Source organism: Hipposideros armiger, unplaced genomic scaffold, assembly GCF_001890085.2.
Source record: "Hipposideros armiger isolate ML-2016 unplaced genomic scaffold, ASM189008v1 scaffold_6, whole genome shotgun sequence".
NCBI lineage: Eukaryota > Metazoa > Chordata > Mammalia > Chiroptera > Hipposideridae > Hipposideros > Hipposideros armiger.
In genome coordinates, this window is record NW_017731356.1 from 2,507,740 (window position 1) to 2,531,739 (window position 24,000).

The following is a 24,000-nucleotide window of genomic DNA, read 5'->3' on the forward strand; positions in this document are numbered from 1 at the left end:
TGAAGCATCATCCTCCACAACTAGACTGAAGAATAAAACGACAGCAACTTGTCTGTTCCCCTTCCCCCAATTCCCCAGCACTGTTCCCATCTCCCCAATTCCCCAATAAAAAATCTTTAAAAAAAAAAAAGAAGTACTGTGTGTGAGCACAGAAGAGTTAACATCTGAATGCACCCTTGCTATATAGTTAACTTGCTATCAGTGAAAAGAAAATAATGTATTATAAACTGAATCCTCCAATACAATATTTTCTAACTCATGCTATATTTAAAAATGCCCTTTTTTACCTAATGACAAAAAGGCTCCCCAAATGTGTGTAGCTATCAGTAGTATTTTAAAAGCATGGCAGAATATAAGAGCATAAATGATAAGTGCTTTTAAAAACGTGCTGACGAGAAAATAGTGTTCCTTCTGGCTTCCCTGCCAGCACTTGTATAGATGCACTTTCACTTTCACTGGGGCGCAGGAAATACGGCCGAGTTAACAGCTCCCACTCCACTGCGTGCCACAGCACCATGGCTATCCCGGCACATGTCAGTTTTCATCCTTTCTGCTTATTTTTAAGTTCTCAATCAAAGAACATATACAGACTCGTTTTCGTTCAGCCGGCTTTTCCACCCAGAGCTCAATTTTCCAGTGATGCTGGAAATCCCAGGCATCACGAGTGTGAAGTTTTAGAAGGCATACCTAGGAGCGCAGTGAGTTTGGGGAGCAATCCCACCTGCACCATCTTGTTCCTGAGTCCTGTGTCAAAGGACAGGTTCAGTAAAAGTCGGAGAGTGATATTCAGCAGATCTTCATGCTCACAAGGTATCATTTTTACCAGCTTTTCAACAATATCCATCTCCACCTATACGAAAGATACAAATGCTGTGAGGTACGAAAAAGATTACAAATAATGAGTTTTTCATTGTCTTTACCCTAAGGGATATCTATTTTGTAAGCAATTATGGGTTAATTTATATACTGTCATTCTGTGAAACCAAAACTGTGCAGCAGAAAATATATATTCCCACATCATCCATTCCTCCCTTCACTTAACAGCATCAAGTGGAAGACAAATTACATTGGGTTCTGGAAAACACTACTGTCACCGTCTACTAAGTGCCAGGCCCTGTGCTAGAGAAACAAGAGTCTTGGCCTTCAAGGGGTCCAGTCTAAAAAGAGGACAGACAAGTGGAACAAATGATTAAAAAAATACAACATGATAAAAATGGAATGCACAACGTGCCTGGAAGCAACACAGAAGGAAACGCTAAGCTACAGAAGAGAACAGCAAAGGCTCCGAATAAGAAACGAAGTTCTTAGTAGTGGGCTCTCTGGTTGAGAAAGGCAGTGGTAATCCAGGTAGAAGGAAGAGCCAGCGGACAGGCACCTGGGCATGAAAGAGCCTATCTGGGGAACTGCAAGGACTTCGCTGCGGCCACGGTGTGAGGTATATGCTGGGGAACGGCAGGAGCCCATAAACACAGACACTGGACATCACAAAACTCTTCTAATGCTCTGCTAAGAAATTTCACATTATGCTAAAGGCAGGAGAGTGTCTGGGATGATTTTAGGTTCAGAAAAAAAAATTAAATGAGGACTATTTCATGACACATGAAAATTACTTGAAATTCAAATTTCAGTTTCCATCAAGTTTCACTGGCACACAGCCATGCTCATTTGTTTATAGACTGACTCTGGGTACTATCATGCTATACAACAGCAGAGCTGAGTAGTTGCGACAAAGTCTGTATGAACTGCAAGGGACAGAATATTGACTATCTGGCCATTTACAGGAAATGTTTATTGACTCTTCAAGTCTAAAAGGTTATGAAATTGCTTCAGGAAAGTTTGTTTTAGTGTGAGAAGACAGGACAGAACTTATTTGGTAATGCAAGCCCTGTATTCACATTTCTTAAGGTGGCAATCAGAAAATTTGGGTTATAAAAATATCTCACATCTTTGTTACAAAGCAGTGATTAAAAAGGAAAGAAATTCTATATTTCTAATTCTATACATTTTTTTGATCATTCCCAAAGATTTATGAATAATCTTGGTCTACTTTTTCTTTTACTACAGGTCTAAAGTGTTTATTTATACCACCCTGTCCATATCTTTATTGCAATCTTTTACTGACCCCGTAAACATCACATTAATAATTGAGCCCTCGATATACTTTTTTCCTTTCATTCCATGCCAAAGAGTAAACATACTTTTTTTTTATAAATGCTAAACTGACAAAACAACAACAATTTTGCCTTCAGGCCTCCATGTACACTCCATGGCCTCACTGGAGTCATATCCCAGAGCTCTTTGTTACAAAGAACAAATCCATCTCCAAAGACTCTCCAAATTGAGTCTCTGTTTCTTGGTTGAGTCTTCTAAGCAGCTGGGTCAATAATTCATTGGTTAACTCCCTGCAACAATTTCCACAGAGGCCAGTGACAAATGTTTGTTACATTTTTACAAAACTGTAGCTCTGTCACTAGCTTCATTGATTACAATGAGTAAATAATTTTCCAGATTTATTTGTTTTTATTCAACAAATATTTCTTAACTAAGCCCTGGATATATACTGGTGAACAAGAGAGAAATGGTTCCTGACTTCATAGAGCTTATATTTTAGAGGAAGTGAAATACAGTAAAAACACAATTATACAATTATTTAACTGTAATTGTATAACTAGCGTATGTGAGACAAAAACAGAGTACCATGAGAGATTATAAGGATTGGACCTGACATAATCTCAGTGTAAGGAGTTGTCAAGGAAGGCTTCCCTGAGAAAAATTAATCTCCCGATAAACAGAAGTTACACGAAGTATATCAACCTAGAATTCTATATTCGGTGAAAATAATCAAACATGACACCAAAAGCTGGTTCTTTGAAAATACCAATAATATTGATAAACCACGAAACTATTAAAAAAAGAGAGAGAGAACAAATTACTAATATCAGTAATGAAACAGGGAAAATCACTTCAGATCTTTGGATTTTAAAGACATAAGTAAAAAAGTATGAAAAATTTTATGCCTATATATTTAATAACATAGATGAAATGGATAAATTCCTTGAAAGACACAAACTATAAAACTACCCCTCAAAAAGAAAGAGATTAACCTAAAAAGTCTTATAGGTATTAAAGAAATTCAAAGAAAGAAAACTCCAGGCCCAGGTGACTTGCTCACTGGTGAGTTCTATTACACATTTAAGTACAAATACCAATTCTACACAAACTCTTCCAGAAAAAATTGAAGGGAAAATGCTTCTCAACTCATTTTATGAGGCCACAGTTACCCTAATACCAAAATCAGACCAAGAGATAATAAGAAAACTAAACTAGTAATCCCTCATAAACATAGGTACAAAAATCCTCAACAATGTATTACCTAATCAAATATAGCAATATATAAAAAGGCAATATATCATGATCAAGTGGTGTTTAGCCCTTAAATATGACTGGCTTACCATGTGAAAGTCAATCAATGCAATCCCTATATCAATAGTCTAAAGAAGAAAAATCATGTGATCATTTCAATCAGTACTGAAAAGGCAGTTGACAAAATCCAATATCCAGTCATAATAAAACCTCTCAGCAAACTTGAAGCAGAACAGAATTTAAACTGGTAATCTACAAAAAACTTAGATAACATTACATTTAATAGTAAAAAACATTGTTTTCCTCCTAAGATCAGTAACAAAGCAGGAAAGCCTACTCATAGCATTCCTTTTTAACATCATACTCTCCAGTACAAGGAAAAGAAAAAAAAAAAAGTCATACAAGTTAGAATGGAAGAAATAAAACTTTCTATTCACAGATGACATAATTGTCTAATTAAAAAATCCCCAAGAATCTATAAAGAGCCACTACAACTAAAAAGTGAATTTAGCAAGGTCACCGGACACAAGGTCAATATACAAAAATTAACTGTATTTCAATATGCTATCAATCACGACTGATAGTAACCAGGCTTACTATAGTGATCATTTTGTAATGTATGTAAATATCAAATTTCTATGATGATGTACACCCAAAATTAATAGGATATATATTGATTACATTTCAATAAATAATAATGGGAAAATGATTTTTTTCTTAAAAACTACAATTATAATGGTAGAACATTTAGGTATAAATCCAACAAAATATGTGCAAAATATGTATGCTAAAAACTACAAAATGATGGAAGAAATCAAGAAAGACTTAAATAAATGGAAAAGCTATACCATGTTCATGGATTGGAAAATCCAATACGGTTAATATACTGAATACTGCCAACAGATTTAACGCAATCCCAGTCAAGATTCCAGGATGTGTCTTTTAAAGAAATAGACTGGTTGATCCTAAATGGGTATGGGAGGGTAAAAAAAAAATTGAAATAGCCAGAATAATAGTGAATAATAATAACAACACTTAAGGCCTTACACTGCCTGATTTCAAAACTTACTATTAAAGCTACAGAAATCAAGACAAGGATGTATTGGTGAAAGCACAGCCACGTGCATCAACTGCATAGAAGAGAGAGAGTCAGAAATAGAACCACACAGATATAGCCAACTGATTTCAACAAAGGTGCAAAGGCAATTTCAATACAGTGCCAAGGCAATTCAGTGGAGAAAAAATAGTCCTTTCAACAAATGATGCTGGAACTGGAGTCATATCAAAACATGAATCTTAATCCAGACTTTGCACCATATACAAAATTAACTGAAAAATGGATGGATCACAGACTAAAACAAAAACAGCAACGACACAAACTCTATGAAAAGCTTCTTGAAGAAAACAGAGGAAGAAATCTTTGTGACTTAAGTTAGGCAAAGATTTCTTAAATACAATACCAAAATATAATCCATTAAAAATTATTTGATATACTGGACTTCACAACAATTAAAACCTTCTACTCTTCATAGGAGAATGAAAAGACAAGCCACAAAAAAGGAGAAAATATTTGCAAAATATTTAACTGATAAAAAACACATGCAAAATATAAAAAGAACTCTCAAAATTTAATGAGAAAATAAGCAAGCAACCCAAGGAAAATATATCCTCTGTGTTGTTACTCTTAAATCACATTCTATTATGCCTCATTCCCTTTTTGTTATATTGTATTAATATTAAGAAATATAAAAACAATTTAAATCATTAATTAAAAGATTTTTTTAAGTAAACTAAATTTCCTTTAAAATATATAACTCCAAAAAGCAAGGTCAGTATTAGTTCACATCAACAGTAAAATGAACACATTATTTAAATAAATAATACAACCCTACAAATATATCAGCCATCCCTCCCACCAACCCCTTTTAAATAAAATTGCCACAGGCTTCATCTGTTACTAATTATATTAAGTAATATTTGTCTTTTGAAATAGCTACAGTACACACTAGTGTTATAAAAAACTTAATAATATAGTAACCTGGAGAGTTTTTTTTATTAATATGTCTTTCCACTGCAGAGAATGGAATGTAAAATTGCCATGTAGTCCAATCAGATAGTTAAACACTAGACACAGCCTTCGAATCATGTCTTTCAGGTTGATAAAAGCCCAATTCCAAAAGCTAAATTTAGTAATTGTCTCAACATGCAATGCCCTCTCAATTCTATACCTATAAAATGGAATTTATAGTTAATTAATACTTTTATTAAATGTTCTATGTAAAGTGACAGTTTATCAACAATCTATCAGTAAATTTATTTCAGCCTTTAAGCAATTATTTTTCAGTGTTTTTGGCAGCCATTTAAAAAATTGCTTATACTTAATCTTGGTAAAAATGTGTTTTTTTTAAAAACAACATAAAATAAAGACAAAAAAATTTTTGTCCTGTGGGCAGAGTAGGAAGCAATACCTGGCCAATTTTCTTTGAGCAAATTATTTAACCTCTCTGATTCTCTCTGCTACTTCATTTGCAAAATTAGGAGGTAATTCACTAAATCTAAACATGAATGTAAGGGCCAGTCAAGCTGCAAAAATCCTGATTCGGTACAATGCCCTTTAAAAAAAAATGCATTTCTTTCACACTAAAAGATGAAACGCATACCATCTACAGTAAAAACCTGGCTAATCAAATCATTTTTATGACCTTGGATGTGCTACCTTTTCTGAATCTCAGGTTTTCCTCCTCAATAAAAAATGAGTAACGGGGTAGGGGAGATGGTAGAAGAGGGTAAAGGGGGTCAAATATACGGCGATGGGAGAAGTACTGACTCTGGTGGTTAACACATAATGCAATATATAGATGATGTATTATAGAACTGTACACTTGAAACTTATGTAATTTTGACCATCGTCACCCCAATAAATTTTAATTAAAAAAATAAGCAAAAAATTTTTAAATATGAGGCTTGATAAGACAACTTACATTCCGAATCTAGGTCTTACCAGAAAATAATTTTTAATAATATTCTTGAGATCATTTTTGATAGAATAAACACATAATAAGTGTATTACTTGAATACAAATCTAATCATTATATAGTAGATACAAGCCGATGACAAGTCAATTTGAATTTTGTGAACCTAATAAAGGTGAACGTAATCTAAACACATAAATAGAAGAATATACTTCAGCTTCTAGTAGCAAGGGGAAGCAAGTATTTAGCCACACTCTAATTACTCAGATAAATATATATATATATATATATATATATATACACACATGTCATATTCTTCTTAAATGTAAGAACAATAAATTAAAAAAACATGTTTTGGATTAATCTCCCTGAAGTAAATTCAATCTTAAAGTTAGGCATACAGCGACCATCAATAATTATATACTAATAATAAAGATGACAGATAGTAAATATCTGTGGGTAAAATAAAATTTCATATATTTCAAGTATCAGAATCAAAGCACTTATTAAATCTGATAAATCAGTCTTAGGTTTCAAAGAGCACACTGTGTCATTTAATAAACATAAGCGACTTCTTAGCTCATTTGATTTTAAAAGAAGAAAACACGAGTAGGAAGAAATACTCTATATTTAGACTCTGAAGGAAAATCCACTTACGCCAATACTACATAGTCACATCATGACTTGTATTAGCATGTAGCTCTAAAATGGTCTTCAGTGAAGTTAAGACCAATGATCCAATAATTCCACTCCTAGGAATCTATCTAAGAAAATAATCAGAAATATAGGCAAAGATGCACGTAATAAATGTGTCCACTGAAGTGTTATTTATGATACTGGAGTTATAAACAATTTAAATATTTGAAAACAAGGTAGGGTTACTGTATGATCTACTTCATATAATACTGTTCTAACAAAGACTTTTTAATGACATAGAAAAGGCAGGTAATTTAATGACACAGAAAAGGAGCCTACTGTGATAATTCAAACGAGAGATGAGGAGGGTGTAAATGCAGAGGGCATGAACTGACACAGTGGCACTGGGAAGAGAAAGAGGGATACTTAAGAAGCAGAATCAACAGGCTGTGGCTCCCAGCTGGAATGGCAGGCGAGAAAGAAGAGATTGGGCTGAACTGTAATTCCACACACTAGTATCAGAAACGCAGAGATAAAAATACTTGAGGGGAAAATACAAAGCCAGATGACACTGAAACACAATCTTAAGTTTAAGTTACTTTCCATATATCATGTTTAATATGAAAAGATTTATCCTATACAATATTAGGAAAAGATTTTTATCCATAAACTTCCATTATCTAGAGTATTAACTAATATGGAATATTGTACTTCCTAATGAAGCCATTTAAGGGAGTTATCGCTATTGTAAAATTTACATCTAGAATGATCTCAGTAGGGGAATAACGTTGTTTACTTTTTCTCAAAATATTCTAACTTGAAAATAGCAAGCACGGACTGTTTCAATGGAAGTTACCATGTCATTTTTATTCTCCATGAAAATGCTGAGTTTCTTCAAGAACGACACCACGAGAATCAGCAGCTCAAAATTGTCCCTGTCCAGAGCCTTCACCAGCATGTGCACAATGTTCTTGTTTCTCATCTTCAGCTCTGTCCGCGTATCCTCAGCAAGGTTCAGAAGCAAATAAAGAGCCACTAGGAGAGTAAAAGAGATGAGCAGTGAATGACTGGCATATTGCATCAACAATTTCATGTCATTTCTACTCCCCATAGTCACAGGTGTAGTTCTTAGGAGAGAATATATTATTTCAAAATTTGTAACTGGTTATTAGTTCATTCATTAGAAAACAGTTATTGTTATTGAGTGATATGTTATATAAAATACATTATATAAAATAGTATTCTTATGATACTAAGAAGAATACATAATCAAAATAAGATAATGATTCCTATCCTTCTGGAGCTTAGAGCTCAAATGGTAATCAAATGGCAATTAATTATATGTTAGCAAAAATAAAACAGACAGACAGGGAAAAATAATTTTACGCATGTAGAAAACAAGGTAAAACTTTGACTAGGGGCTGCTATGTTAAAAAGAGCTATAATCCCAAATGTATAGTGTAGCTAGAGCTGAATTTGAGGACACTAAAACATTTTACGTTTTCAGGCTGATTTTCTGATAGTCACTACAGGAAATGGCCACATGAAATTCAGTAATATAACTGTTACACTAGACAAAGGTGAGGTCACTGTCTACTATTTCTAAGTAAAATTTCTCTCAGATATCGTAATAAAAATGGTTAGGTTCTCATAAATCATATAATTGTTCCCTTTTGACAATGAAAATTATGTAAAAGGTAATGTTTTACATTTTGCCTAGACTGACAGAAAGCTTCAGAGTTAAGACTTGAAAAGTTTCTGTCAGAATTATGTAGGTTATTATGGTCAACATAATCTTTTTGCTCTCATATGGCCTTGATTTTATTCAGTATTTTAGGATTTCATTTCATGTATTCTTACAGATCATCTCTAAATCCGTATGAACAGAAGAAATGTGTGTGTGTGAGTGTTTGTGTGTGTGTGTGTGTGTGTGTATAACTATTTAATTTATTTAACAAATATTTGAGGTGGAAAGGCAATTCACACTAATTAGGTACACTGTATGCCAGGCATTCTACTAGTTGATATATAAGTAGTAATCCATTTTAATTTTAAGACAATTTTACGAGGAAAGAAGTATTATAAAAATTTTACAGTAATCCCACTTCTGGATAGGTATCCAAAGAAAACGAAACAATGATCTCAAAGAGATATTTGCACTCCCATGCTCACTCCCATTATTCACAATAGCCAAGACATGGAAGCAACCTAAGCGTTCATGATGGATAAGTGAATAAAAACAATGTGATATATAAATAAGTATGTATATATTTGCGCAATGGAATATTATTCATCCATAAAGAGAGAAAAATATTCTGTCATTTGTGACAACATAGATGGACCTAGAGGGCATTATGCTAGGTGAAATAAGTTGAGAAAGACAAATATCGTATGTTCTGACTTATATGTGGAATCTAAAATAGTTGAACTCGTAGAAACAGAGTAGCTTGATGGTTACCAGGGGCTGGATTGTGGGGGAAATAGGGAGACATTGGTCAAAGGGCATAAACTTTCAGTTATAAGATGGCAACTGTAGTTAACAATACTGTATTGTATACTTGAATGCTGCTATAAGAGTAAGACTTAAATGTTCTCATCATAACAACAACAAAATGGTAAGTAACTGAGGTGAAGGGTGTGCTAAGTATTAACCTTATCGTAATAAACATTTTACAATACCAGGAATGCCAAAAAAACATATACAAGTGGACACTTTGGTCAGCGTTGCTCAAGCAGTAGTTCACCATAATCTAGACGCTGATGGTAACCACTTTGAGCACCTCTTGTAATTGCAGAAGTCAAACGTGACTTGAATTCATCTTTTGTTATTGGTATATATTGAGTATAACAATTTTAATACAGTTTTCCTTGCTTAAAATGTGTATACTTTTTTTGGCACCCTTTGTATATACATGTAACAAATCATCCCACTGTACACCTTAAACTTACACTATGTTATATGTTAATTATATCTCAATAAAGCTGGAAAAAAAATCAATAGCTACAAAGCAGGGATTGAGTGTACACTTGAAAACCCCACATCATCTTACTAACCTTCATAAGATTTTGCATCTTATGAATGACTGAGAAACCATACTAGTAAACATGTAAATCTCTCAACAAACCCTACAAAGAAACTATTTTTTATTAAATGAGAAATATTTTGAAAAATTTTACATCAGTTTCCTAGAAAAGCAACAAAATCTTTTACGATATAAGTACATTAGGGTTTGAGAGACAAGATTCTTATTATTGAAAAGGTCAAACATTGGATTAAAAAAATTATCTCTAAGTAAATAAATAGATAAATATATATATGTACATTTAGGAGCTGAATGGGGTCTTTGGGTGGAAAATAGTAGATTGAAATTTAAAACACTAATACCCATGCTAAAGACAAATTAATTGGTAGCATATTAAAATTTACAAAACTTCCGATTATTCTGGTATTAGCTTTACTGATCTGACCAAAAAAAAAAAAAAGGAAAAAACTAAACGTAGAATAAGCACTTTGCTGCCTTTCTCATTGCTTAAGAAGTCATACCTCGTAAGAGCTGTTCCTGTTTTACCACAAGCCCCTGGTATTTTTTAAATGTTTTTTCATAATCTTTTCTCAAGGTTTGGTTTTCAGGGTCTTCGTCAAGTAAACAAGTTAAGGATCATCCATAGAAACAAAGAAAAGCTACTGCAAAATCTTACGAAGAACAGCACTTTAAGTTTTACGTGCAAAGTTATCTACCGGTAGTTGTTTTCTCAACCAATAGTTTAACTAGAATATTATTCTCTGTACAATTAATTGTATTATAACAGGACTTCTTAACCAAGGATTCAATACGTGCTTGGAGTCCTTGGGTAAATACATGTTTGGGCTTCACAAAATTCTTGAATCCCCAGAAATCATATGGAAATATTCTATGTATGTGCACAAGTCTCTAACTTTCAACAGATTATCAAGTGGGTCCACGTACCAAAAAGATTGCCTTAGCAAATGATTTAGTTAATAAGAATATCGGATACCACTTCAGACAGATGCCCAGAATATTCAAAGGATATGGATTAGGATATAGAGCTTGTTAGTACCCATTTCATTCTTTTTGGCAGACTAGATGCCAAAAGTGAAATAACCCAAAGTTAGAGGTAAACAAAATTTAAAAATTACATCCTAGGGACCCAAACAGTGCCCTGAACAAAAATAAGCAGTTACTTCAGGATCTCCAAGCGCTTAAAAACAATCCCTTATTGAATGCTACTTCCATCAAAATACAAGGAGACATAATACTTAATAAATTAGTAATATTTTAGGAGAAATGGCCAGAATTCTGATAGGTCATTTTTATAATATATTCCTTCAATTATTGTAATCCGTTGATTCTAAAACACATTGTCCCACATCATAACATCTCCAGAATTTAAAAATGTCTTATAATCCATGATGTGTCACAGTTTAATTGGAACCATTTTTTTTCTTTATTAGTGGTTCATAAATAATGATGCATCTTACAACCCATGGTGATTGATATTCACAGGGATATGAGATGTCCTAAAATATCAGTTCTTGTCATCAATCACAAGGTATAAATTAATGTTTGCTAAAAGTCCCATTCATGGTCCTCTTTGCATCCCTTCAGTTTAAATGAATTTGGGGTACATTCAGAAGACTTGGGACTCCAGAAAAAATCTAAACGCTCCAAGGTTTTTGAGTTGTCCATCTACTGGGTTGTTGGAAAAGTCATGATGTATTTTTTCTGTTTTTCGTAGCAAAAATGTGTCATGACTTTTCCGACAATCCAATAGTTTAGGGCAATACCAATCTAGATGTCAAAAGCTCATAGCACACACAGAAAATTTCTAAACTTGAAAAGATCCTAATAAAGAAAAGTCAAAGCTTGTGTGTGTGTGTGTGGGGGGGCATTTTTATAGTGTCTTGGGGGTTCCATGAAGAGGAGATAAAAAACATATGATACTCTGCACAACAGGAATAATATTTTTACTTTGAAAAGAGATCAATAAATTTTGGGCTCAAAGGAAAGTTATCAATACGGCTTGTTGATCTGCAAAATACGTCCTTATAAGGTCAGATATGAATAAACCAGGGCCTTCAGTTCAGAAGAGGTAATTTGTAGAGGCAATATGATAAGTATCTTCAAATAAAAGAAATGTGATGCTGCAGAAAATATCCTTATTCTAGATTGCTTCAGTACGCAAGATTAGAACGAAGAAATAGAAGTTATTAGGAAGTAGACCTTAGTACACTAAGCAAAGAATATGATAATAAAAAGAATGCCAAACCACAGAATGAGCTAAATCAATAAGCAATGACGTTGTTAAAAAAGAGACCAAACAACCCATTTGTAAGGGAAGTTGCAGAAAAGATTCCTGTCTTGAAAGACAGGTTAAAAGAAGTAATTTTTAAGGTTCCTTTAACAGTTTCTATCATTCTGCAGGCCTCTCAAAGTTGAACATATTAAGAAAATTATTTTTACGCTTAACTAGAAAAATAGAATTTAAAATTATATTCACCAAATTTACACCTATTCCAATCAAAATCACCTATTACACAGAAAAAACTACATAAGCAACAGTGGTGAGCCAGACTTCAGCTAACCAAAGCTGCTTAGGGGACACAAGTGTTGCCACTTAGAGACTCACCGATTCAGTTACCCAAGACCACTACTCTTTGCTCCCTCTATTTTTCAACTAATGAAGTTATAAAGAGATTAAAAAATACATTTCAAACTATATTCATTCTGAGAGTTTCAATCTTCATCTTAACCTTTCAAACACTCCTGCATTTTCCCAAGCAATGTGAATGGCAAAAAACAAACAATCAAACAAACAAAACTACCCTATCCATCCAAAGCTCACAGCAACAGGCAACAGAGGGGTGAGATGCCATTCTGAAAGGATATCAGCTTTCTTCTTCTTAGAAAGTTCTTCTTGCCAAAGCTCATGTCTTTTTAATTCATGATCAATGATATTCATACAGAGAGCTCCAATTTTATAATGAGTGATAAGTCCATGAAACTGAGAGAAGCTTTAAAAAAGAAATTTTAGTATGCATTTAAAGAAATACATTTTGTGGGTTCAAGAAATTTGTTTTGGGTAAACACTGTAGTACAAACAATGTAGAAAATTTGACATACATATTTCAATAAATGAATACATCCACAACATACTAAGACTGAAAATTATGAGATTACTTTAACTATATTTTAACATACTACCTTTATCTGAAATGAGATTATTTTTAAGTTAGAAATTAAATAAAACATATTATTTTTATTTAACCACCATTTTAACTTTTCAGATACTCTCAAAATATATTTTCAGACTACCATTTAACAAAACTAATTATATAACAATACTATTATTGAATAAAACTGACACCAAAGAATAAAATAAAGTATTAGCAATCAGGTTTTGCATGTTTTCTAGACAATTCATTCATCCAAGTATTTATTCAGTAAATATTTGTTTGCTAATGCTGATACATTTTTAGAATTGAGGCAGGCAATTGGTTAAAATTGGTTAAAAACTTTTCACAATGTCTCAGTAAACACCTTTCTGAAGGATATATGTGTAAAAGAACATATATGAATGCATTAACAGGTAAGTGTTTACACACACTCACGTGTGTGTGTCTGTATAAAACAATCACATTTACCAGCACTTACCCTGGGTCAGGTTTTCTTCTAAAAACTAACTGAAGAGGGTACTACAATTACCATCGGGTTCACAGATGAGAAACTGAGGCACAGTGAAGTTAAGTAATGGAACCAAGATCACACAGCTAAAAAAGAGCAGGACGTGGACTGAAATCCAGGCTGTCTCCTTCTGGAGCCCACACTCTAACGCCCCCTTATACTATCTCACTGCGTGTGTGTGCGCGCCCACACATGTACATGCGTGGGTGAGGCGAGACCGCGTGAAGACAGAGCAACACAGAGGACAGAGAACAGGCAACAGAGCAAGCGTTCAGTGGCAGGGCATGGGCAGTCCCACAGAGGACTGCGCGCCCCCGTCCTCTAAGCCAGAGTCAGACAGAGACAGAAATACCCATGGACCAGTACTCTTATCTCCTCATTTTTATACTTACCTGGAAAAACAAAAAAAGATGTAAATGATGTTTGTAGCTAACTCCACACTTTGCTTCCAGTCTTCTCTCAGGACTCTTGCTAACGCACCAAGGGCAGTCTCTAAAGGAAAAAGAGATGTGCCAAAATAATCATTCGCCTGCCTCTGGTGATTGGTTTTAAGTGTCTACTTATTAATAAATAACAAAGCTAAGATAGAACTGGGACAAAAAAGTAGGATGCTTCTTTCCAACACAGAAAGCTATTTTTAAAACTGAAATCTGACTTTCACTTAAAAACTGATAAATGCAGTTTTAAGTCTATAACTGTAAACAGACAAATACAATATGATTTAAAGTAGCATAGGAATAATATAACAATAAAATAATAAGACCATTTATTCCTTGAGCTGCATTCCCATTTGTAATTCTCCTATAGCAGTACCAGTTTTTCTATTTTTTAACATCTGATTTAAGGTGCTTGTGAATAAGTAAAAAAACCAGAACTCTAAAAAAAATAATGAGCAGTTTAGTAGGCTAACATTAGCTCCATTAAAGCAAATTAATAACCAAATAAAACTTATACACAGAAAAATAACTAATATTTTAATATCAATTTAAATTGATGCCAACAGACATAAATAAAACAAAAAATCTTTCACAAAATTAGCTTTAGGGTAGATTAATAAACATCCCTGCTAGAGTTTTATCTTGAGAAAGGTGAAATTAATAAATTGATTAACAAGGATTACCACATATTAAGTAAATATAAAGTAATGAGACTGGCTTCAATTAGTGTTGCTACATGGCTTACCAATTCTTAAAATAATAAAAAATTAAAATATCTGTGTTATATATAATTCATATCTCAGTTTTCTTTGGCGCTCGGGATCTATTGTACTTCATGGACCACATTATCAGTATTTATTATTGTAATGAAAGTGTTCAGTTAATTTGAACATTCTGGCTATTCAGGTCATGAAACAACAAGAATTCACCATTGTATTAATCTGCTTTGTAAGAAATTTTTTCAACAAACTGAAAATCATCCTATAAGGGCATTTCATAATGTTACTCATTTTCAAAATGCAGAGCACTAGTATAATATATGCTTGACTCCAAAATCCTTCGGAGTCAAGTAAATAGGTAGGCAATGTATATTAAGAGCAAAGGCTCCAAAAAGTCCTACTTAACAAAGAATCTTGTTTAGCTTTGCTGATTCCTGTATTATTAAAGGCATTTCATCACTAAAATCAAGGGGAAATAGTATTTCTTAGAATATACTTTGGAAAATGGTGTACTATAATGTCATGAACTTATGCATAAGTTTAGTGACCTATTTTCCAAATTTTAGTTCATTTTTCTCCTTTTATATAGCATAGAGAAATATCTCAATAAAAAATACAGCTACAGAAATTGTACATGGGTTTATCAAGAAAAAGACAAAAGAAAATTAGAGTTTACGGAAAGTCAAAATACAAAACTAATTCATAAGTTGAATGCAATCATAATTAAAATCTCATCATGACTTTTTTAGAGAATATGATAAAGTGATCTCAAAATAAGATATAAGAAAATGTACAAAATAATCTGTAGGAAAAATTACAACTATGATAGCCATAAAAACAGCAGTGTAGCAGCAACTGAAGTAGGCAGAACCTTGTGGCAGTTCCCAAAATCCCTACTCCAAAAAACTGTCACTGTCTGACCTATCTGGATGCTGCTAAAAAGCTCCATTCCAAGGGCTTTTCTCTACTTGACCTGACTCAGAGCTTGCTCTGTACATCCTTATACCCAGGGCATTTATTGAACACTACTAGTGGCAACATTGCAGTAACATGCAGCAGCCTTGCCAGCTGGAGTTAACAAGAGGCTGACCAAAAAAATGTTAAAAGGGAAGAACTGGAAAATGAGCTATCCATAGGGTCTTTGGAAAGCTCCAACATATTCCTGGGAATCTAGAAGGTCACGCACGTGTGCAGGGATGTGCACATGTCAGAGAAAAAAGGCCAAACAAGGACCTAATCTCTCATCTCTGGCTAACCTTGAGGCAATGTACAAGCAGGAAGTGAAAGCTAAGAGTTGTAAATGATCTGCTTGAGCACTGAAGACGTTCCCCAACACACACACACACTCGCAGCCCCTGAGCAAAAGTCAGGGACCTTAGTGCCAGGCTTTTAAGGAAGTCTCTATCCAATCATTAGCTACCACTAAACTCACTGAGCAGAGGCTTCAGTGGCTGTACAAAGATTACAGACTTTACAGAATTAATCCAGGAAACTCATTAAACAAACAAACAGCAAAAATAACAAGCCCTGGGGAGAGTTGGAATCAGATTTTCAAAGTTTCCACAATATTAGTTCAACAACAGTAAAAAAATACAGGATATGCAAAGAAACGGGACAATATATCCCATAATCAGCAAATACAGCAGTCAATAGAAACTGTCCATGAGGAGGCTCAAACATTACACTTGTGAGACAAAATTTTAAGTCTGCTCTTACAAATATACTCAAAAAACTAAAGGAAAACGTATTGAAAGAATTAAAGAGAAAAGTATGAGAAGGTAGGAGAATGATGTCTCACCACAGAAACAATATCATAAAGAGATACAAATTATTTTAAAAATAAACCACATGGAAATTCTGCAATTGCAAAATACTTGTACAATATCTGACATGAAAAATTCACTAGAAATCTTAGCAGCAGATGTGAACTAGAACAATGAAAGAATCAACAAAAATAAAGGCAGGTCAATTAAAATTATCGAGTTTGGGTAATAGAAAAAAGAATGTAAAATAAATAAATAGAGCTTTAAAGACCTAGGGGACACCAACAAGCATACTAACATAAACATAATGGGGGTCCCAAGGGGAGAGACGTATAAAGAGCACAATGAACACTTAACAAAATAATGCCCAAAATCTTACCAAGTTTGATGAAAAACATTAATCTGCCAAGAAGATCCACAAACTCCAAGCAAGATAAACTCAAAGATAGCAACACCTAAACACATCATAGTCAAACTGGCAAAAACCAAAGGCAAAGAAAATATTAAAGCAGCAAGAGAAAATCAACTCAACATGTACACAGGATCCTCAATGAGATTAACAGCTAATTTCACACCAGAAAACATGGAAACACGAAGGCTGTGGGATGACATATTCAAAATGCTAAAAGAAAACGATAATCAACCAATAATTCTATATCCAGCAAAACTATCCTTCAAACACCAAGGAAAAATTAAGTCATTCCTGGGTAAACAAAAACTTAGGAGAATTTGATAGTAGACCTTTCCTATAAGAAATACTAAAGGGAGTTCTTCAGGCTGAAATGAAATGACATTAGAGAGTAACTTAAATTAAGACAGAGAAATAAAGAGTACTAATAAAGATACTATGCTATCTTTATATACTAATATAAATATACTATACTATATATATATATATATACTAATATAAATATACTATACTATACTATATACTAATATTGCTATACTAATACAGATAAATATATAAGGCAGTATAAACATATTTCTGATTGTATTCCTTCTATCTGATTAAAAAATGCATATATTAATAATTATATTATTGGGCTGATGGGCTGATAATGTATAAAGATGTAATTTGAATGACTATAATAGTACAAAGAAGTGGGGAGGGAATACAGCTATATTAAAGCAAAGTTTTTATAAAATTAAGTTGGTACTAATTTGAACTAGAGTGTTTTAATTTAATACGGTAACTATAATTCCAGAGCAAGCACTAAGAAAACTATTCAGGAAAACATAGTAAAAGAACACCAAGAGGATTAAAACGGTATACCAGAAAATATCTATTTAACATAAAAGAAGGCAGTAATGGAGGAACAGAGAAACAAAGAAGATAACAAATCTACAGAAAACAAATACAAAATGTTAGGTGACAATCCTACTTTATAAGTAATTATATTAATGACAAATACACTAAACCCTCCAACCAAAAGGCAGAGATTGACAGTATGGATTAAAAAAACCAAATATGATCCAACTATATGCTTTCTACAACAGAAACTCTTTAGGTTCAAAAATTCAAATAAGATGAAAGTAAAGGGATAGAAAAGATATATCATATTAAAAAAAAGACAAGTAATAGGCTGAGCGAAACTACTATTTCTAAGTATATGAGAAAAAGGATATAATGACATATATAAATGTATGTACTAATTTTACATATAAATGAAAAAGAATATATATTCATACATAAATATATACATATTCATATATACATAAATACTTGAGATATGAATACAAACTTCACAGGGTAGGAATTCTAAAAGTCTGGTACATCTGAAAAGATCAAATTCATTAAAAATCAGGCAAATGCAACTTAAAACAAATATATTGTTTATTACCAACAACATAATGGCAAAAATTTTAAGTTTGATAGTGTTCATATTCTACTGGTATAAGGATAGAGTGGCACAACCATTTAGAAGGCAATTCAGCAATATCCCTTAAGATATTATAACCTGTATTTCTGTATGACATTTGTTTCTGTGTATACACTCTAAAGAACCCCTGGCTTGTGTATATAAGAAAATATGTACAAAGATGTTCACTGAAGCAATATTTCCTACTGAAAAATTTGGAAACACTCTAATGACCATCAATAGAAGAATGACTAAGGAATATGTATAATTTCATAAAATACAATTATCAAAAATAGTTTAAAATCACATATATATATGGTTTTAAAACATTACTTCATGGAGAAAAAAATTATCAAGTAAGAAGTATGACATAATATAAAAATTCATATAAGGCAATACTCTATATTTTAACACAGAAAAAAACCCATACTCATATATATGCAAAATTATGAAAAAGATCTGGATGAATGTATAACGAACTCATAACAGATTATAGAATAATGGTCAAAGGGGGTCTTAGCTATAATATTTGAATTCTTTTAAAATAACATAATAATATGAGTTGTATAATTTTAAAAATACTTGAACTGTAAAAATTTCCTAATTGGAATATTGGTAATATTCTAGGACTCTCTGGACAGATCTCTGTACATATTTTCCAAGCTACAAAGTATGGGTGTGCTGCCTTAAAAGGGGTTTCACAAGAGACAAAAGGTATTCTTTCTCATGTGATGGAAATCAGATAATAATGACATCGTCCATATTTGAGTTTTGGCAAAAATATAATCTCAGAAAATTGTGCACTGAAAATAATTCTGTAGTGATATTACTGAGAAAAAAGGTTTTAAGAGCACTATATCTTCTTTTTCTTTAACTAGCACTTTTAATGAAAGGAAAGCAAATTTAATCAAAATTAAACAATAAAGATTAATATCTTTTGCTATGCTACCGAAAAGAAAACTAATATTGGAACTCTAATTTAATAAAAGCACATACATATATATATAGATAGATAGATAGATATATAGATAGATAGATAGATAGATAAATGTCAAAAGTTTGATATTGTAACCTAATTGAAAGAATAAATAAGTCTTCCAGAATAGAAGGAAGACACAGTACCATTAATGCTTGATTTTCCTTATTTAAACTAAATAATTTGTGAATTCTCCACAGAATATTTAAATATTATGCTTTCCTGTTAAAAATCTGAAGAAGAAGAAAGGTAATAAGAGCTGGAAAATAAGTGCATTCCTATGTGTGGTGTAAATAACTTTAGCTTATCCCTCTAATATAATAAATTTAAAAATCATATTTCACAATAATTTTTCTATTTTTAATAGTTATAAATATAAGTTACCATTTAATAGTAGTTCTTCCAAGTTATCAGGGTTTCGAGCAAGCTGCAGGATCAAAGCAGAACCACGAACCTTGTCAGGAATATCTTCATATAATAACTCAATGTATTCATCCATGTCATTAATGTTAGCAACTTCATCAATCTAAAACAAAAGAAGAGGAAGGAAGTACTCCAGAAGAACAATAATGCTTAACAGAGTCACTGTCAAAGGAATGATTATTTTGTGATCAATATACTGCCCTTTATGATCATAGACAAGTTTTCAAAGGACTCATAGTAGCCATCTTTTTGTAGAGGGGGAAATTAGATCTTTGGATGCTAGGACTCCAATACAAAAGTAGTTATGAACTATATGATAAAATGAGGTGAATATAAACTCTAAAAATGGTTTATCAATATAAAGTATCTTAAATGTAATGAAAAACAACTTGTATCTTCTACAATAGATTAAACAATATTTCAATACATTGCATAAGAACGTTTAAAACATTTCACAACTTATTTTTCTATCAAAATAAATTGTCTAAAAAACACACAAAATCATTTTTACCTTTACCAATTAAATACTGATTTTCTACCTTTTTCAGGTATTTCTAAGATCAATATTTTTTAAAATCCCACATCTGTTTACTGTGATTGTATGACTTATTAATGGGAAAAGACCTTACAATCAATTTCCTATTAGATCAGAATACAGTCTTACCTCCATTCCTTCGAAGGGAGGTGGATCTTTAGGCTTGCTTGATTTTTCTTTCTTTTCTGTAAAAAGATAAGTTTTTTGTTGTTGTTGTTTTTTTAATGAAAGGAACTAGGTTTTTATGGTTTCTACGAATTTTTATTTTTAGAAGCTGAGTTTAATTCTAGCTAAGCTGGGGATCTTAAAATTGAATGATTTATGAAACAATCTTTTTTCCAAAGTATAAAACAATGCTCATCGGGGGCTGGCCGAGTGGCTCAACTGGTTAAGAGCATGAGCTCTGAGCAACAGGGTCGCCGGTTTGATTCCCACATGGGCCAGTGAGCTGCGCCCAAGCTGAGATGCCTCTGAGCTGCCAACAGATGGCAGGCTGGCTCAGCTGGTGAGAACACGTGCTCCTAACAAGGTTGCCAGTTTACTCCCACATGGGATGGTGGGCTATGCCCACCTGCAGCTAAGATTGAACACGGTACCTTGAGCTGAGCGGCCACAACTGTTGACGGGCAGTCGGATGGTGACTGGACTTGGAGCTGAGCTTGCTGCGCCTTCCACAACTAAGACTGAAGGACAACTTGGCTGTTCCCCTTCCCCAATTCTCCAACACTGTTCCCCTTCCTAAATTCCCCAATAAAATCTTTAAAAAAAAATGCTCATCTATAATCCATCTGTTCTACTGAGGGTATCAAGGAGAATATAAATAAATAAAACCCACAAATAATCAATCCCCAAGTTAAGGTAGGCAGCGATTTTAACTTCCTTTTCAGTTAACTTTTTGGGTATGTAAATAGCCATCAAGAAGCAAAATAGTCTTATGATTCCTCTCGTTTCCCCTCCTAACTCACATTTAAGGTGGGAATAGAAAAATCAATAAAGCAAAGAGAAATGAATGAGTTGAGAAAATAAAAACTAAAATGAAAATTAACAAAGGAAAAAAAATATAAATGACTTGGGTGAAGTTAAAAGCTAAAATAAAGAATAGTTACTAACTGAATTTTTTTAACAAGTAAAATTAGGATCATAAATTAAAAGGCAAATATTTACATCTGCATTAATCCTCACTTGCTCCCAAATCAATGAAGAGGTATCTAAAAGTGTTGAACATAGCTTTGAGCTACCTGTTACACTCAATTACTTGATTCATAGAGAAACTTCATTTGCTAACAAAAAAATGTATCAAAAATACTTCACTGATCTGGGTAAAAAACCTAAGCAATTGCATGTACATTAAAATATTTTTGAGGGCCGGCCGAGTGGCTCAGTTGGTTAAGAGCTCGCTCAAGAGTTTGAGCTCTGAGCAACAGGGTTGCCAGTTTGATTCACGGCCCAAGCTGAGCTGCAGCTGAGCTGCCAACAGGTGGCAGGATGACTCAGCTAAAAAAAAAAAAAATTAGATGAAAAAAACTTAAGCATTTGTAAGTTATTTCAAGGGCGCCATATTTTGGAACTCACCCACGGTGAAAGATATGCAAACTTAATAAATACTATGAAATGAAATAACTAACCATTCAATAATCGGAAAAGACTTTCTATTTAAATGTCTGTTTCTATTTTGTTACATTTTTTTATTTAGATAATTTTAAAATGTGTTCTATAAATAATCAATTGTTTAGCTCTGATATTTTAATGGCTTAGTTCTTTTATGAGGGAATTAAAAATAGAAGAATGGCAACAATTGAGACGATGAGGAATGAAAAGGTAATATTTTCCTAAGGAAGGTTCATAAAACATCTTTAGTATAGTCTAGAGCATATGACATATATTTTAATATTTAAATACTTAAGTAATCCACTCAAATAATAAAGTAAATGTCAATAAGAAATTTTGAAAATATAAATCTAGTTGGAATAGAGCAAATAGGTTTTCTGCACCAAATTCTCTCCTTTTATTATTCTGGACTCAATACAACAGATATTTGCTTTTATATGCCTTATTTCAGTATATGTGCACTCTCTCTCTCTCTCACGCATGCACACACACACACAGAATGAAACAGAAACATCATTTTGTGTGGAAACATCTAATATATGTTTGCTTATTCTTTCATTTAGCTATTCATAGCACTGGCAAAAAAAACTCTCAAGACAACCCAAAAATAAAACAACAACAAAAAACACAAAAAACACCTTTCAGATATCTAAAGTACAATCTCTAGTCAAACAACTCGGGTCCTGCATTAAGAAGTCAGAAATTCTTCTACTTACCTTTTCCTGACAATGAATCACGGCGGTTCTGCAGATAGTACAACAGCTGTTCTACCTCATTTAGTTTTGAGGGATGAATGAGTTTACATTCTTCCACCACCTTCCGTGCCAAGGAAGTTATATCTGTGTTGGCATTGAGACTCTTCAGTCGAATGCTGTAAGCATAGCAGAATTTTCCAACTCAGCTATTATCAAAGTAAGTGATAACCTAAACAATAGTTTTTTAAATAAATAATTAACAAAGCATTTAAATGTACCTTATATAGACAATTTTAGTAAAATATAATAAGGTATTATACAATAATTAGGCCTAGAAAAATGCCAAGCGATGATTTTCTTTGAGCTGGGCAAATGAGATAAAAAGAGCATACTAACACCTATGTTTGACTCTTCTAGGCAGGACAGTGTATTCAGAGATCTTATTTTAAATGTCTTTCTGATGTAATACATATAGTCTTCAGTCATGGGATGTGAGACTCCATACTGCCAAAAATGAATTATTTTCTTGACCACAGTCACAATCATTTATGTTTTTCGGAGAGGGATAAGACACAATATTGGTATTTTAGGATTCAATTGTTCGAATGGAAATTATACAGAAGGCAGAAGAAAAAAAAGCAGGATGCATTTTAAGACGTATATGAGGAATTCTGAGGAACAAATGAATGTTTAATATGTGTGAGTACATCAAAAATATAATAAACCAGCTTCTCCCTCCTTTTTATTTTAGTCCAGGAGATTCATTGGAAGTTCAACTAAGAAAAGGTTATTTGGAATCTGGAAACAATTGCATTTAAGTGGATTCATGGCACCAGGGAGAGCCATGGTTCAGGGTGAAGACACAAAAGGTTCAGGGTGAAGACTCAAAAGTGGCAGCAAAAGACTCTTTCAAGCAGGTGTGCTCATGCAAGGCTTAGATTCAAAAAGAAACATAAAGTTGCCACTGTATAGAAGTATTTTCTGGTAAAATGGCCAATATTTGGAGAGACATCAGATATTAGAGGCAGGAAGGACACAGGTCTCAGGAAAAGGCCCTGCACTGAGCGCCTGTGAAATCGTTATTCAGATACAGATGGCCGCTCCTGAAGAGAGCCCAGAAGAGTGAGTGCGACGTTATTCCGAGCTCTTGAGTCATGCCCAGATCTGGTCCTCTTAGGATTCCACGAGGTATCACTTAAAGTGTTGATTATATTTCTGGATAATTTTACTGCATATCAGAAGGCAGAGATAGAAAGGGGAGTCCATGCAGAGAAAGACTCTCAAAAGATCTCTCAGGCCAGCCGAGTGGC

At 33.1% G+C, this 24,000-nt stretch overlaps 1 protein-coding gene across 2 annotated transcripts in view; it reads right to left on the reverse strand.

The window, feature by feature from the left end:
• The window catches only part of KIFAP3 (kinesin associated protein 3), a 117,224-nt gene that overhangs the window by 86,279 nt on the left and 6,945 nt on the right, over positions 1–24,000 (reverse strand). For both annotated transcript variants that reach the window (XM_019647687.1, XM_019647695.1), the window contains exons 3-10: positions 22,712–22,866; positions 20,517–20,572; positions 19,814–19,955; positions 14,068–14,167; positions 12,881–13,005; positions 10,516–10,614; positions 7,828–8,006; positions 688–850 (exon numbers count right to left, since the gene is read on the reverse strand). In XM_019647687.1, coding sequence (XP_019503232.1) covers positions 688–850; positions 7,828–8,006; positions 10,516–10,614; positions 12,881–13,005; positions 14,068–14,167; positions 19,814–19,955; positions 20,517–20,572; positions 22,712–22,866 — 1,019 coding nt within the window. The remainder of the gene's footprint in view (positions 1–687; positions 851–7,827; positions 8,007–10,515; positions 10,615–12,880; positions 13,006–14,067; positions 14,168–19,813; positions 19,956–20,516; positions 20,573–22,711; positions 22,867–24,000) is intronic.